We start from the raw sequence: 14,134 nt of genomic DNA on the forward strand, positions 1-14,134 counted from the left end.
TAGTGTCTGTGCATAATTTCAAGCCATATATATATGTATGTATGTGTGAAATTTATATGCCTCCCATCTCATTCTGCAAAGCAACTGAGTGGTTTACAATTAAAACACAAATAGTAAAACACAAATATAAAAATACTAAGAACAAATACACAACTTAAAAATCAAAGGCAAAGATGGTACGAAGGTGACAACTTCTCTATTAATCCACCATTGAGGAAAAATATCAGAAAAGTTTATTTTGTTACAGATTTTGTTAAAATCAATTGCTAATGGTACTTTGCTGAACTCACGTTTTGGTTGTTTTTGAAAACTATAAAAATATACTGGTAACTGTTTTTCCTACATTTGCTATTGGCACTTCAAAGCATCATTGTTAATTATATTCTTGACAGCTATGTCAGCTATTTTTGTAGCTTTGGAATGAAAAATGAAAAGACAAAGAAATTATTAAAATTCCCATTCTTCCCTATAGTAGATCATTAGAAATATTTGAAGTTTTCTTCCATTATAACACAATCAACTTGAAACATTCCAACAGAAAATTTAAGTGGAGCTGTGATGTTCTAAACTAAGACACAATTTGTTTGTTTTTATTTTCTGAATATTCCTACACCATTAATACACTTTAATTCTGTAGTTGTTATGGAACTTTACCCTACTATTTACAATAATACATCCTAAGTACAATTTATTCATTAAGATAGGAAGATCCTGTTTATACTAGAGGAAATATTGCTGAATTTGAAGAAGATAACTCTTTGATGTTATAAGAGTTGATTTCCCTAGTAACCATTCAGCTAAGATGTATAAGTGTATAAAGCAATATACACCATTAAAGCAATTTAAAAACTCTTGTGATTGTCAGATAATCCAAAAATTATAATATAATAATTTCAATAATATGATTGCTATTTAGTAAAATCCAGAGATTCTGATAATGGAAACAAGCCCTTCCTTCAATTCTTTAATTCATTCCTCAAAGTAAATGTTTTGTGAAATAAAAAAATAAGAAATATATAAATTCTATATTTACTCCAAAGAAGTGGCTCTAAGTAATAAACCTGCCCCCACCTCAAACAATTATTTAAAGGAGAAATTTACTATTTACTATTTATTATTTTGTCACCCAGATCTGTGAATAATGCTTAAAAATATAATAGTTAGATTTAGAAAGCTGTGCACTTTACTATACTATTTGCCTAATTAGCAATAGCAATAGCAGTTAGACTTATATACCTCTTCATAGGGCTTTCAGCCCTCTCTAAGCGGTTTACAGAGTCAGCATATTGCCCCCAACAATCCGGGTCCTCATTTTACCCACCTTGGAAGGATGGAAGGCTGAGTCAACCTTGAGCCGGTGAGATTTGAACAGCTGAACTGCAGAACTGCAGAACTGCAGTCAGCTGAAGTAGCCTGCAGTGCTGCACTCTAACCACTGTGCCACCTCGGCTCTGCTGATCACCTATTGGTAGCTTTGTTTTGACTGCAGATTAAGAGCTGTTTTAAAATTTTATGTGCTGGACAGCTGATCTACAGAATAATTAATGCAGCACTTCTTTATATGCAGCTCAGCTTATCCTATATTCAGCCCTATAGTAGGATTGATGGGTAGTAGATTTTGTGCCTTTTTGACAGAATGTTATACCTGCCTGGTTTCATCAGACATTTGCTCTTCTCCTTCATCATACTGATCAATAGGCTTGGAGAAACATAGTATTGATGGTGTGCTAAAACTGTAGCAGTGTATTTCCCACCAGTTCATGTTCAGAAAAGTGAACAGCAACAGACCCAAAGAATTTAAGCAATACTTTAGTTGAACCCTAGGAAAAGATTTTGAGTAGCATATTTGAATATCCAGGATTACCTCTATATGCTGATTTTTTTTTTTACTATCCTGTGAAGTTATCGTTTTTCTCCAGCTTCCTTTTTATGACACTAAACTTGACTCTTCTAGTGTTTCCAGTAGAGATGAGAGACTTAAAACCAAGGCATTTTCCATTTTATTCCATTTCATTATTTTTATTTCTATTTTAAGACAGTTGTGTTACTTTATAACTTCTACAGGAAATATTCCAAAATTGGGCATTTGTCACCTTTAAAATATTCTGTTTGAAACTGAATATGGGAGACTTAATGAACAGCTCTTTTCCCCCAAATCTCTTTTTTCTTTCAAGAGATCAGAAAGAGATCAGCTCTTTTGAAAAAAAATATGCATATGGGTATGTGAATCTAAAACCAGCCCTGCTTAAGGTAACTAAGGCCCATCTTAGCTTAGCATTCTTAGAATGCTAATTAGGTGTGTTGTACTACTTGGAGGCATGCTGTTACCTAGAAGTAACACTGAGACATTTATGAATTTATCAGTGACCTCAGTTAAAATAAAATTTGAGAAATTAAGTTTTAACTTGATTACCTGAATAACATCACTTCATATTTGCAGTGGAACATGATGACAGATAGACCTATTTCCTTCCTAGGTTAAGGTTTAAAATGAACAGAGAAAGGAGGCAAAATCATCAAATAAGGAAATCTTACATTTTCATTTGAATGATCCAAGCAGCCTTCTCTTCTTTTAGGATCAAAATAAGATTCCTGAAAAGTGGCATCCTGAATATGTATAAATTTTGCTAGTGGCCATAATGCTGTTGTAGAGCTATACTACCGCTATCAATCAGTAGCATAACTTTACTTCTAGTGGCCAGAATTTGATTCAGAGGTCACTTTCCATGGTCAGCCACATAATTCCTAATGGACTGATATCAGCATGAATTTTAAACTCCAAGGAGCTGACTCTGATTTTCTTCAGGGCTATTTAATTTTTTTCATATAATCTATTCCTTGTTTTATTTACCATACATTTTATAACAATTGGGGATGGTCCCGGACAGGTCAATGACCCTTCCGCGTGCTCTTTCATTTTTAGGGCTCTTCGTCTTATACGAAGGGTTATATAGCCTTCTTTCAAAGCTTTGTCCTAACCAGACCGATCATTCCTTACTGGAGGGCAGGAATAGCCTGAGGCTTTTGTTGGCTCATCAAAATGAGGTTTTGGAAGAGCGAGATGAAATGGGAAGGGGACGGGACGACAAAGATAAGCTGCTTCTTTATCTCCGGAAAGAAAGAAAACGCCGAGCCTGACACTCGAAATTCAGCCTGGGGACAGACAGCCGGACAATCACCAGAAGGGGAAGCCGCGAGTGGAGGTGGAGGAAGGGAGGGACAAAGGGAGGCAACTTCAGTGCAGGTGACACCAACTTCGGCTTGCACGGGTCGGATTCAGTTTTCCTTCAGAAGTCCGAGCCTGGAGGCCGTGGGGAGGTGAATACCAGCAGCCGAAGGAAATCGCCGGAGCGGCCGCGCAGCTCTAAGCGACAGGGAGCCCGTGACGACCCTCGCGGACGAAAGCGCAAAGAGAAGCAAAATGCACCTGAAGGACAAAGTGGCTCTGGTCACTGGGGCAGCTCAGGGCATAGGCAAAGCCTTCGTCGAAGCTCTGCTGGAAAAGGGTTGTAAGGTAAGGGCGCCAACTGCGCGCTGCTCAAGCACGGGGGGTGGGGAGTGACGTGGGGGGGGGGGAGGCAGAAAAGCCTAGCTATCACTGGCAGGCAGATCACTCCTGCGTTGCTTGTCTTCTCGCCCGCGTAGGATCAAACTGGCTCCTCCTTTTTCTTGAACATGCAAGTACCTCGGAGCTATTGGCTTTGTCTCTCCAGCACTGCGAGTTCCGCAGCTGCTGTCTTGTGTGTGGGGGGGGGGGGACGACGACGAGGGGAGGGCGGGAGGGAGGTGGAGCGGGTTAGAAGCGACCGAATGGATGGTACTAGTTTCAAAGTGCAGCCTAGTAGTTGATATGTACGGATAATGGTACAATCTTCCTTTAATTCTCTTTCAAGATCGGTCAATAGAAAACACATTACTGTACTTTCCTAGGTCCATCTGAAGTGGGATTTGGTGTTTGTATTCACGGTTTCTAATTTTAAAAGTATTATAACATGCACTGATTAAAAATAGGCGTGCCTGTTTTGTCCAAATCTCTGAAAACACTACTGTTCCATATAGATAGGCTGATAATGTATTCCATGTGTACTTAATGTCATGCGAAATTCAACTGGCTTGCTTTCAGGAAATTTTATATTCCTTCATTTGTTACGTTGTAAAATCTAGAACTTCTAGGGAGTGACACATTTCAAACAGTTGAAACGTACTTAGCCTCCCTTTGAAACGCCTAGGATCAATGTCCACAAATAAGTTATATAATGCAAAAGGGTTAGGTAATATGCTTCCAATTTCTACCACATTTGTTTCATGTAAAGGTACATATTTGTACAAATGTAGATGTTATATCAGCTAATCACTACTCTCTAAAACAGCCCTTCTTTCTTTCCATTAATGATATAACTAATTTTTATGTCTTCTATGTCAGAATGTGAACCTAATTTCGTAGGTCTGTGTGGAACACTGTTTCCTTTTTCCTAGGTGGCACTTGTGGATCTGAATGCAGATGTAGGCAAAGTCAGCAAAGATGCCTTTGATAAGCAGTATGATCCACAGAGGACTATCTTCATTCCTTGTGATGTTTCAAATGAAGAAAAACTTAAAGGTTAGAAGTTTTTTTTCATGTTAATGTGTTTTTTATTTTTCCATTTTCATTTTCGTACAGTCACATATATACTGTGCACAACCGGGGCCATATAACATTAAACAATAAACACAGCCATTCCTCTTGTCAAAGATAGAAACCCGATATACCTCTTCGACCCTCCATACACCCTTTCTTTCGCCCCCCTCCAACTTTCCATCTTCCCTCCATCATTCCCCTCTACCCTACTTCCCCTCCCCCTCTACCACTCCTCTCTCCCGATACACTCCCTCTCTTCCTTCTCACCCTCCCTCCAATCCTCTCTCCCACCCTCTCTACCCCTCTTTCTTCTAGCCCTCTACTCCTCCCTTCGGTGTATTTCTACAATCTATTAATATATTCAGCTTGTCCTATTTTTACACTGGAATTAAAGAGCAACAGTATACAAGTGCAATCGCGTTACTTTGAAATCTGACACATACTATATATCCCCCTCCCCCCCTAAGACCCCACCTCCCTTCCCCCCCCGACTTCCCAGAGCCCGTACACGGTATAGATTTTTAACAAACACAGTCTAAAATATATTAAGACAAAGAAAATAAAAAAAAAGAAGTCAATAATATCTCTGCGTTGAACTCAGCTTCTTCCTGTTGCACTAACTTTGAGCAGTTTAGATTATTCCTAATCTTAAGCAAAGGCTATCTGGAATTTCTTAGTCCCGTATTTGTTTTGTGTATAGTCAATCCATTTTTTCCAGTCTCGTTTATATCTCTCATTTGAATGGTCTTTAAGATATGCCGATATTTTAGCTATCTCGGCTAGGTTTGTAACTTTCAATGTCCATTCTTGAGTTGTAGGCAAGTCTTCCTTCTTCCAATATTGCACCACCAACAGTCTTGCTGCCGTTATTAGGTGCAGAACCAAGTTGGTCTCTACCGCTGTGAAGTCAGTACATATACCTAGTAAAAATAACTGAGGAGTAAACTTTATCCTTCTTTTAAAGATATTTTGCATGATCCACCACATTTTTATCCAAAATGCCTTAACCTTTTGACAAGTCCACCATATATGAAAATATGTAGCATCGAGAGAACCACATCTCCAACATTTAGGCTGTACATTCGGATACATAGAAGCCAGCTTTTTAGGATCTAAATGCCATCTATAAAAAGTCTTATAAAAATTTTCTCTCAGGGTTTGTGCTTGTGTAAATTTCACATTTCTTACCCATATTCTTTCCCACATGTCCAACCTTATTGGTTCTTCAATATTCTGAGCCCACTTTATCATACAATCTTTAACCAATTCCGTTTCCGAATCCATCTGTATTAGTACATTATATATCCTCTTTATATGCATTAAACTTTGATCTTTTATTTGTTTAAACAAATTATCCTCAACTTGGATAAAACCAGTTTTTTAGTCTATTTTCCACCTGGCCTGTAATTGGCCATACTGGAACCATGTTTGAACTACCTTCTCCTCTTTCAATACCTCTAAAGATTTTAATTGTAGAACCCCCCTTTCCAAAGTGAGAAGTTGTCTGTAGGTGGTTCTATCCTGTTTTTGTGCTATATTCATATTTTCAATTGCATGTCTAGGAATTGCCCACATGGGTAACTTTTCATTTAATTTATATTGATATTTTTTCCAGGTTAGAAGTTTTTAAATGCCCTATTTTAAATGTCATGCAGCTGAAATAATAACAAGTATATCTCCATTTAGAATGTGTTGTTACTTCAGTATGCAAGTACAGTCTGCTACCTTAATAAGCCTGGGAAAAATGCTGAAATCTCCTGCCATTTATTATACATGGAAAACTTATTTATGATAAATAATTTTTGCTAAAAGTACCAAACTTTATATACAAAAGAGCCGAGGTGGCGCAGTGGCTAGGGGTGCAGCACTGCAGGCCATTTCAGCTGACTGTTATCTGCAGTTCAGCGGTTCTAATCTCACTGGCTCAAGGTTGACTCAGCCTTCCATCCTTCCGAGGTGGGTGAAATGAGGACCCAGACTGTGAGGGCGATATGCTGACTCTGTAAACTGCTTAGAGAGGGCTGAAAGCCCTAGGAAGCGGTATATAAGTCTAACTGCTATTGCTATTGCTACACAGCTGATAGATGATAATCAAATTGAACAGATTAGGACTTTGAAATACTTAGCAGTATGGTTTTATGTCCAGTATACATGGAGGTGACATTAGACCATGTTACAGAATTTGCCCCATGGCAGCATTAAAATTCTGTACAGTAAGAAAATCATATAGATTTGCAGCCTTAGATATATTTTATTAAAAAAAAAAACCGAGGGGAGAGGAGAAAGAGATAAGGACTGGGACTGGGGTGTTAGAATTTCAAACTATTATAATGAGTGCAATCTAAATTCTAAACAATATTTTAAGGATATTCCCAGTGCAAATGTAAATGCATTTTTTTAAAAAAGAACCACCAAAATGAGCCAGGAAACAGAAGAAGCAAAACCCAGTACTACGTTATTGAAATGGATGACTATCTTTGGCATAGTTAAGGATGAAGGATGTTTAAACAACTGTAGTCAACTAAAAGTGGAGGTATGATGACGTTAATATGGTAAACATTTGAATTAAGATATTTGAATTAATATGAATTAATGGAAGAGATGCACAAAAACTTGTTGTAACCAGCTGATATACTTTTTTATAACATATACTTGTTGTGTGTTTTTTTCTTTCTCTCTGTCTTGTTTTTTGTTCTTTTTTGTTTTGATTCCCCCCCCCCCCACTGTTGTGGGCATGTGTTGTTTATGTAACAAAAAAATTAAAAAAAATTATTAAAAAAAAAGAAATGGATGACTAAAATTACTGTTTGATAGTAGTATTTGTACTGTCCTCGTACAATATTTTGGTATAATTACTAATTTTCCTGGAACAAACTAACGGAGCGAACTCCACTGGTTTGGTTTTACTCTAGTGCAGCCATGATGAATCTTTGACGCACATCACAAGTGACATGCCATGTTATTTTTGATGACATGGCCAGAAGCTGTGCAAATTTTAGAGGTGTGTGGGAACAGTGCCTTCTTGTGTGATTTCCAGTGGCTTTGGAGGCCACAAAGAGCACATTACATCCTTGAGAAAGCTCTGCAGGCTCCAAAAAGCATGTTAAATTCTCAAACAATTTTTGGAGTCCCCAGAGGCTACACTATATTGTGCTCTCTGAAGCATCCAAAAAGCAAGACCATTTTCCAAAGTTCCTGGCCTCATGAGACCCAGAGCTGACTTGGATATGCATTTTAGTCTCAGAGACGAAGACAAATAAAAAAAAATATATTTACAATTACGTATGTATTTATTTATTTAATTTCATTATCCAAAGCAACTCTTTGTTATGAATTGTTTTGCTTTTGTCTGGGAAAGGGGGGAAGGTGACTAGTATAGTATAGTATAGTATAGTATAGTATAGTATAGTATAGTATAGTATATAGTATATAGTATAGTACAGTACAGTACAGTACAGTAATAAAGTATAATCTTTATTGTCATTGTAATTAAATATAACGAAATTGGTTTTAACCTCACTGGTGCAAAATTATACCAGAAACGAAAAAAGGAAAAAAAAAGGAAAAAAAAAACTAGCGTGTGCATGGAGTGATTGTAGTTGTATTTAAAAGTCTCACAGCCCAAGGATAGAAACTATCTTTAAACCTGTTTATTAGGCTGGCTATACTTTGATGTCTTCTGTCTGATGGTAGAAGTGCAAAGAGACACTGACCAGGGTGTGAATCATCTCTGAGTATCTTCCTTACTCTGCTAAAGCAGCCAGATCTGGCGATGTCATCCAGTGGTGTCAGAGGGCAACCAATGGTTTCTTGTACCAAATTGATCACTCTCTGTAGTGCCTTCCTGTCCACAGCTGTTAAACCAGCATACCATACTGTAATACAAGATGGACATCTATGGTGGACCGATAGAAAGAAGTCATCAGCCATTGTTCCACCTGATTTTTTCGCAGGACTCTAAAAAAATGAAGTCTCTGTTGGGCCTTTCCAATCACCAGAGGTGTATTGTTTTTCCAGGTGAGATCTTGACTAATAAGCACTCCCAATAATTTAAAAGAGGAAACCTTCTCCACACAGCCCCCTCGATATACAGTGGGGCAGGTTCCTCTCTGTGCTTCCGGGAATCTAGCACCATCTCCTTTGTCTTACTAGTATTTAGTTGTAAGTAGTTTCTTGAGCACCATGCAGATACCTTTTGGACTTCTTTCCTGTATGCTAATTCGTCCCCTCAGTTATGAGACCCAGCACCATTGTGTCGTCTGCAAACTTTATTATGATGCTGGATGGATCAGAGTATATGCAGTCATACGTATACAGCAAGTACAGGTATGGGCTGAGCACACAACCCTGAGGGGAGCCTGTGCTGAGCTTCAGCATGGAAGATGTAAAGGACCCAACCTTTATTGTTTGTGGACGATCCGTCAGGAAGTCTTTCCATTCACAAGTGAGGGGAGGCAAATTCAGGTCAGTCAACTTTTCAATGAGAATTCCTGATAAGATGGTGTTAAAGGCCGAGTTATAGTCTATAAAAAGCATTCTGGCATAATTCCCAGATTTCTCAAGGTGGCTCAGTGCAATATGTAGAGCAGTGGTGATGGCGTCCCCTGTTGACCTGTTGCTTCTATAAGCAAACTGGTGTTGATCAAAATTTGGTGGAAGACAGGACCTGAGGTGTTGTAGGACCAGTCTCTGAAAGCACTTCATCACTATAGACATCAGAGCAATGGGTCTATAGTCATTCAAGTTATTTTGGCTGCTTTCTTCTGCTTTCATGTCAACAGAATCAGGCATTTTTTTAAATTTTGACACGCTGAGCCCAAAAGGTTCGCCATCAATGATTTAGTGGCTATTACCACACTGAATAAAGTAATTAAAGAATGAATTAGAAATAGCGGTATTCAAATGATGTGAGACTCACAGTCATACAAGAGTATTTTTTCTGATCCTAGGCAGAGATTCATGATAGAATTTTTTTATGCTGTCTATAATCTATTGAACTTAGTAAATTTAAAGTACATGTACTAAAGAGTAATACACTAATATAGTAAATGGTATAAAATAATATAGAACAGTATTGTAGAGCTGTTTCCAGGATCAATGGCTTTAGAATTGGTTCCAAAAGTCTCTGTGGAAAACTCAAGTCTTTGCAACTTTCTAGAAGGCTACAAAAATTGGGGTCATCTTCATTCCATGGATATGTTGTTGTACAAAATGTTACAGAGTCTTACATGTACATATTTGGTAGGTGGGAGGTCTACCCATGATCTGGTGGTCTGATTAGTTAGACAGAGTTATCTGTGAAAGATGGTCCTTTATATAGCCAGATATTGAGCCATGTAGTTTTAAACATGATGATCTGCATCTGAATTGCATTCAAAAATGCAGTGATTTTAGATCAGTTAAAGCTTATTGATGATTCTGAAAGGCAAACCCTTATACTGCAAATGGCAGTAGTCTTTGCAAATATGACAGGTTTGTTTTAATTGCCTCCTGATCCAGATTTGACTATAACAGACAAAAACACTAAAGCAAAGACCCTGGCCATGGCTCCTACCTATTCAGGATCCATGAATCCAGAAGGAAGTCTGTATTTAGAGGAAGTGGAAGAGAAGGATGTACAGGCTAATGAGGCTTGCAGGATTGTCTTAAAGCCAATCTCAAGAAATCTAGTTCATAGTTTAAAGTTGAGGTTGATTCCTAGTCTGGTTTACCAAGTGAAGCTGACAATGCACCACTCTGAACCTAATAAATGACCTTACCAAATGAAAAAGAAAAAGGATGAAGCTCGATGAAATCCCATAACAATTAGACCAAAGGCCCAACCCCTTCCCCCCACTATCACTACTGACTGGACTGCCTACTTAGGACAGAGAAGAAACATGTGCTAAAATGATGCTTCCAACTTTCAATCATTGCAATCCATTCAAAGGGATACTATAATGAACAGTATCAAAATTTGCTAAGAGATCTAGAAAGAAGAGAGTTGTGTGCCCTCTTCAATCGAATTCCTATTGGAGTTCAACTAACAGATACCAGTGCATTTTGAAACTTCATTCTAAAGTTGAATCCAGATTGTCCTACATCTAGATCATTTATAATCTCCAAAGCCCTCTGAAAGATAGTTTACCACTTTCTCAGCAATCTTGCCAAGAAGTAGAATATAGATATAACTAAAGTTATTCCACTTCCATAGCTGGACATTTGCAGAAATGCTAGCATTTCATTGTCTCTCAAGCAAGTTTTTGTACAGGATGGATCCATTGCATCGGACTCTCATTGGCTCTTTTTCTAGGCCGATGGGCCAGGATTCCATGCACAAGTGACAGAATTAAGTTCATAATGTTGTACAACCCATTGGGATCTCCATGCTTAAGAATCTCCTACTATAGATGTGACTACAAGATGTATCTCCTGTCATCTTAACGAATTCCATCCACTCTAGTTCCATCTTGGAATGAAAGCAAATAATTTTCTTCATGAAATGTTTGGACAGACAACTGGAATTTATATTCAATTGTTATTCCAGCCCATTCCTCCTTAAAAGGGTCAAGGACAATCAAATATAAATAGAAGTGATTTCCAGTGTTGCATGTCTTCACACACTTGATTTCCTAAAATTCCTCAGAGAAGTAATGAATTATTCAGAAGCAACGGATGCGAGAAGACTGCTCAGGAGCAACTGTATCAAGCAACCTAGTCAACATTATATTCTGAATCTAACAAGGCATTCTATAGAACTCTGCCTCAGATTGCTGGGTAAATTTACAAATGGCTTTTGGAAGTATTTGATATCTGTCAGCAGTCTTACTCAGAATCTTCTCATGAATAGGTTAGCGCTTCCAGTTAACCCCAATATCAGTTTCTTGTCGGTCCTGCAAGTATGAAAAATTAAAAGGAGCACACACTATTTGGATCAGTGTTGTGGACTTCTATGTGAAAGTGATAAGTTTGAAATGGGTAATCAATCTACTGGACCATTCAAATTTTAGAGATGACTATTATTCCTGTTAGTCAGGCTTCCAGGAAGTAAAAGTTTTATAAAAGCCTGTGAAGCAAAGAAAATAGCCTTTGTGATAAGCCGAGGTGGCGCAGTGGTTAAATGCAGCACTGCAGGCTACTTCAGCTGACTGCAGTTCTGCAGTTCGGCTGTTCAAATCTCACCGGCTCAGGGTTGACTCAGCCTTCCATCCTTCCGAGGTGGGTAAAATGAGGACCCGGATTGTTGGGGGCAATATGCTGACTCTGTAAACCGCTTAGAGAGGGCTGAATGCCCTATGAAGCGGTATATAAGTCTAACTGCTATTGCTATTGCTATTTTGTTCTTGTAATAATATGTAAACTAATGTGGATATATATCTGCACCAGTAGGCAGTAGAGATAAAATGGTATGTTTTTTTTAATCATGAACATATGAAACTTCACTAAAACACAGACATATTTTATTACTTACTGATCATAAATTGAAACTATGTCTTCTATGTCAATATGCAATTATAGTTTCTAAAAAGAAGTTTGCATCTAACCAGGGTTTATAAATGCAAATTGTGAAATATAAGCAATATTGACATATTAAATAACAAATATGTGTTATTTCTGAATTTTGGATCAAAGTTTGTATGTGATATTTAAAACTGTTCAAATACAATATTTTCCAAATGTAGTATACTCTGATAATTGACATTTAAATGTTATTGATGTATTATATTTATTCATAAAGAAGAGACCATTTCTTTCAAAAAAGTTTTTTTAGGATTTGGTAGCTATAACATAAACATTGTATTTTCCCTTTTACATATTCCTTTGTCCATATTTCACAAACTACATTTGAACTTCTTCAAGTTTTAAAAATGGTTCAAAGCATAATTTAGGCAGCTCTGTAAATTGCAGAGGAGGGGAGGAATCAGCTTTGCTGACAACTGTGTGGCTTGGTGTGATTTTAAACCTATTAAACTTAGGAATGCCCACTGGCTTCAATGAGTTTTTTAATATCCTAATGTATAAGAACAATGTATTCTCATGAAAAACTATTTAAAGCAAAGATAAAATAGGACAATAGTTGTAATACATTTAGCCAAGAAGCTTTCCTTGAACAATTTAGTCAGAATCTTCTTTTCAAAAGTTACAACTCTAATCATTTGTATTTCTTATCTTTCTGAGACACTTTTGTGAACAGTTTCCAGAAGAACAACTGTTAATCTTGTGGAGAAAAAACAAGGAACACTCTTTGTAGTAATTTGTAGTAGGAGGACAATAGTTTATTTTTATTGATTTATAAAAGTATTTGTGAAAATGGACAAACATTTTAAAAGGTTTCTCAATAGAGACAATGAGCCCTTAAAATTAAGTCTCGAGTTTATTACCACTTGTCTTCAAATGTCAGTTTTGTGATGTATGGAGAAAAAAATGATGTTCATTTTCTCACACAATCCATACTTTAATAATGCTTTACTATATCTCTCTTACAGTTTTCTAAGTCAAATATCCACTATGTTGTTTCTTTCAATTCTTAATCATTTTGGTTCATTTTCTGATCCTTTTCACCTAAATTTTAAATATATTGCAAACTAGGAACTAGGTCAATCTATCAAGCCAAGTTTTCTTCATTTTCATTTTTGCTGTTGAAGTACTCAGAAGCATTTTTCATACTTCCTCTAATATCTAAATCTTTATACATTTCTTTTTTTTAAAAAAAAGCAGTGTACTCCTGTGGATATTTTCTATAACTGAATTATAACTTATTTCAAACCATTCTGCGATACCTTAAGAAGACTCAAAATTGCTAGCAATATTCCAAGAATATTCATTGTGTGAAAACATTTTGGTAGTCGTATTTGTTAACCTTTTTTTCATGACTTTCTCTCTGGGATTTGTCTTCCCCAGTAGTTACACAATGAACCAATATTTTCTCTGAGCTTTTACTACTGTCCCAACTCCCTCTTCTGGTTAGACACAAACAGTTAATCCATGAACATTAGACTTTCTCCCTGAAAGTCTACAATGTTATTTCAATACCCTTTCTGAATCTATATAGGAACTTCTTTTACTTCTTCCTTTTCAACCTTTAAACCAAACCTGGGGCATAAATAAAATACTTCTCTTCCACTATTATAAAAGACACAAGTTTTTGTCTCAACTGAATTCAGCAAGGTAATATTTAATATTTATTATATTAAATAGTACAATATTTATTTATACCTGGCATTTATTATTTTTACAAATAACTCAAGATGGTGAACATATCCAGCATATCTTTCTCCACCTATTTTCCCAACAACAACCCTGTGAAGTGAGTAGGGCTGAGAGAGTGATTGGCCCAAGATCGTAGCTAAGGCTAGAATTCACGGTCTCTCACTTTCTAGCATGGTGTGTTAAGTATTAGATCAAACTTCCTAATATCTAATAGATAGCATTTTAATCTTGCCACAGTTTCCAAACACTCTTCAACTAATCCCTTGTAACCCCTGCATTCATTCTTGCATTTTACCTTTTGCTACTATAACATACAGCAATCTTCTG

General features: G+C 36.9%; 1 protein-coding gene across 2 annotated transcripts in view; it reads left to right on the forward strand.

Annotated features, from left to right (window-relative positions):
* The first annotated feature begins 1,443 nt into the window (after positions 1 to 1,443).
* HPGD (15-hydroxyprostaglandin dehydrogenase) overlaps positions 1,444 to 14,134 on the forward strand; it is a 33,700-nt gene continuing 21,009 nt past the window's right edge. The window contains exons 1-2 of one of the 2 annotated variants that reach the window (XM_032224035.1): positions 1,444 to 3,514; positions 4,477 to 4,600. In XM_032224035.1, coding sequence (XP_032079926.1) covers positions 3,422 to 3,514; positions 4,477 to 4,600 — 217 coding nt within the window. In that variant the 5' untranslated portion in view covers positions 1,444 to 3,421. Of the gene's footprint in view, positions 3,515 to 3,576; positions 3,678 to 4,476; positions 4,601 to 14,134 lie in introns of those variants that run through there. The other variant, XM_032224036.1, reaches the window with a different exon arrangement.

This window comes from Thamnophis elegans, chromosome 9 (genome assembly GCF_009769535.1).
Source record: "Thamnophis elegans isolate rThaEle1 chromosome 9, rThaEle1.pri, whole genome shotgun sequence".
NCBI lineage: Eukaryota > Metazoa > Chordata > Lepidosauria > Squamata > Colubridae > Thamnophis > Thamnophis elegans.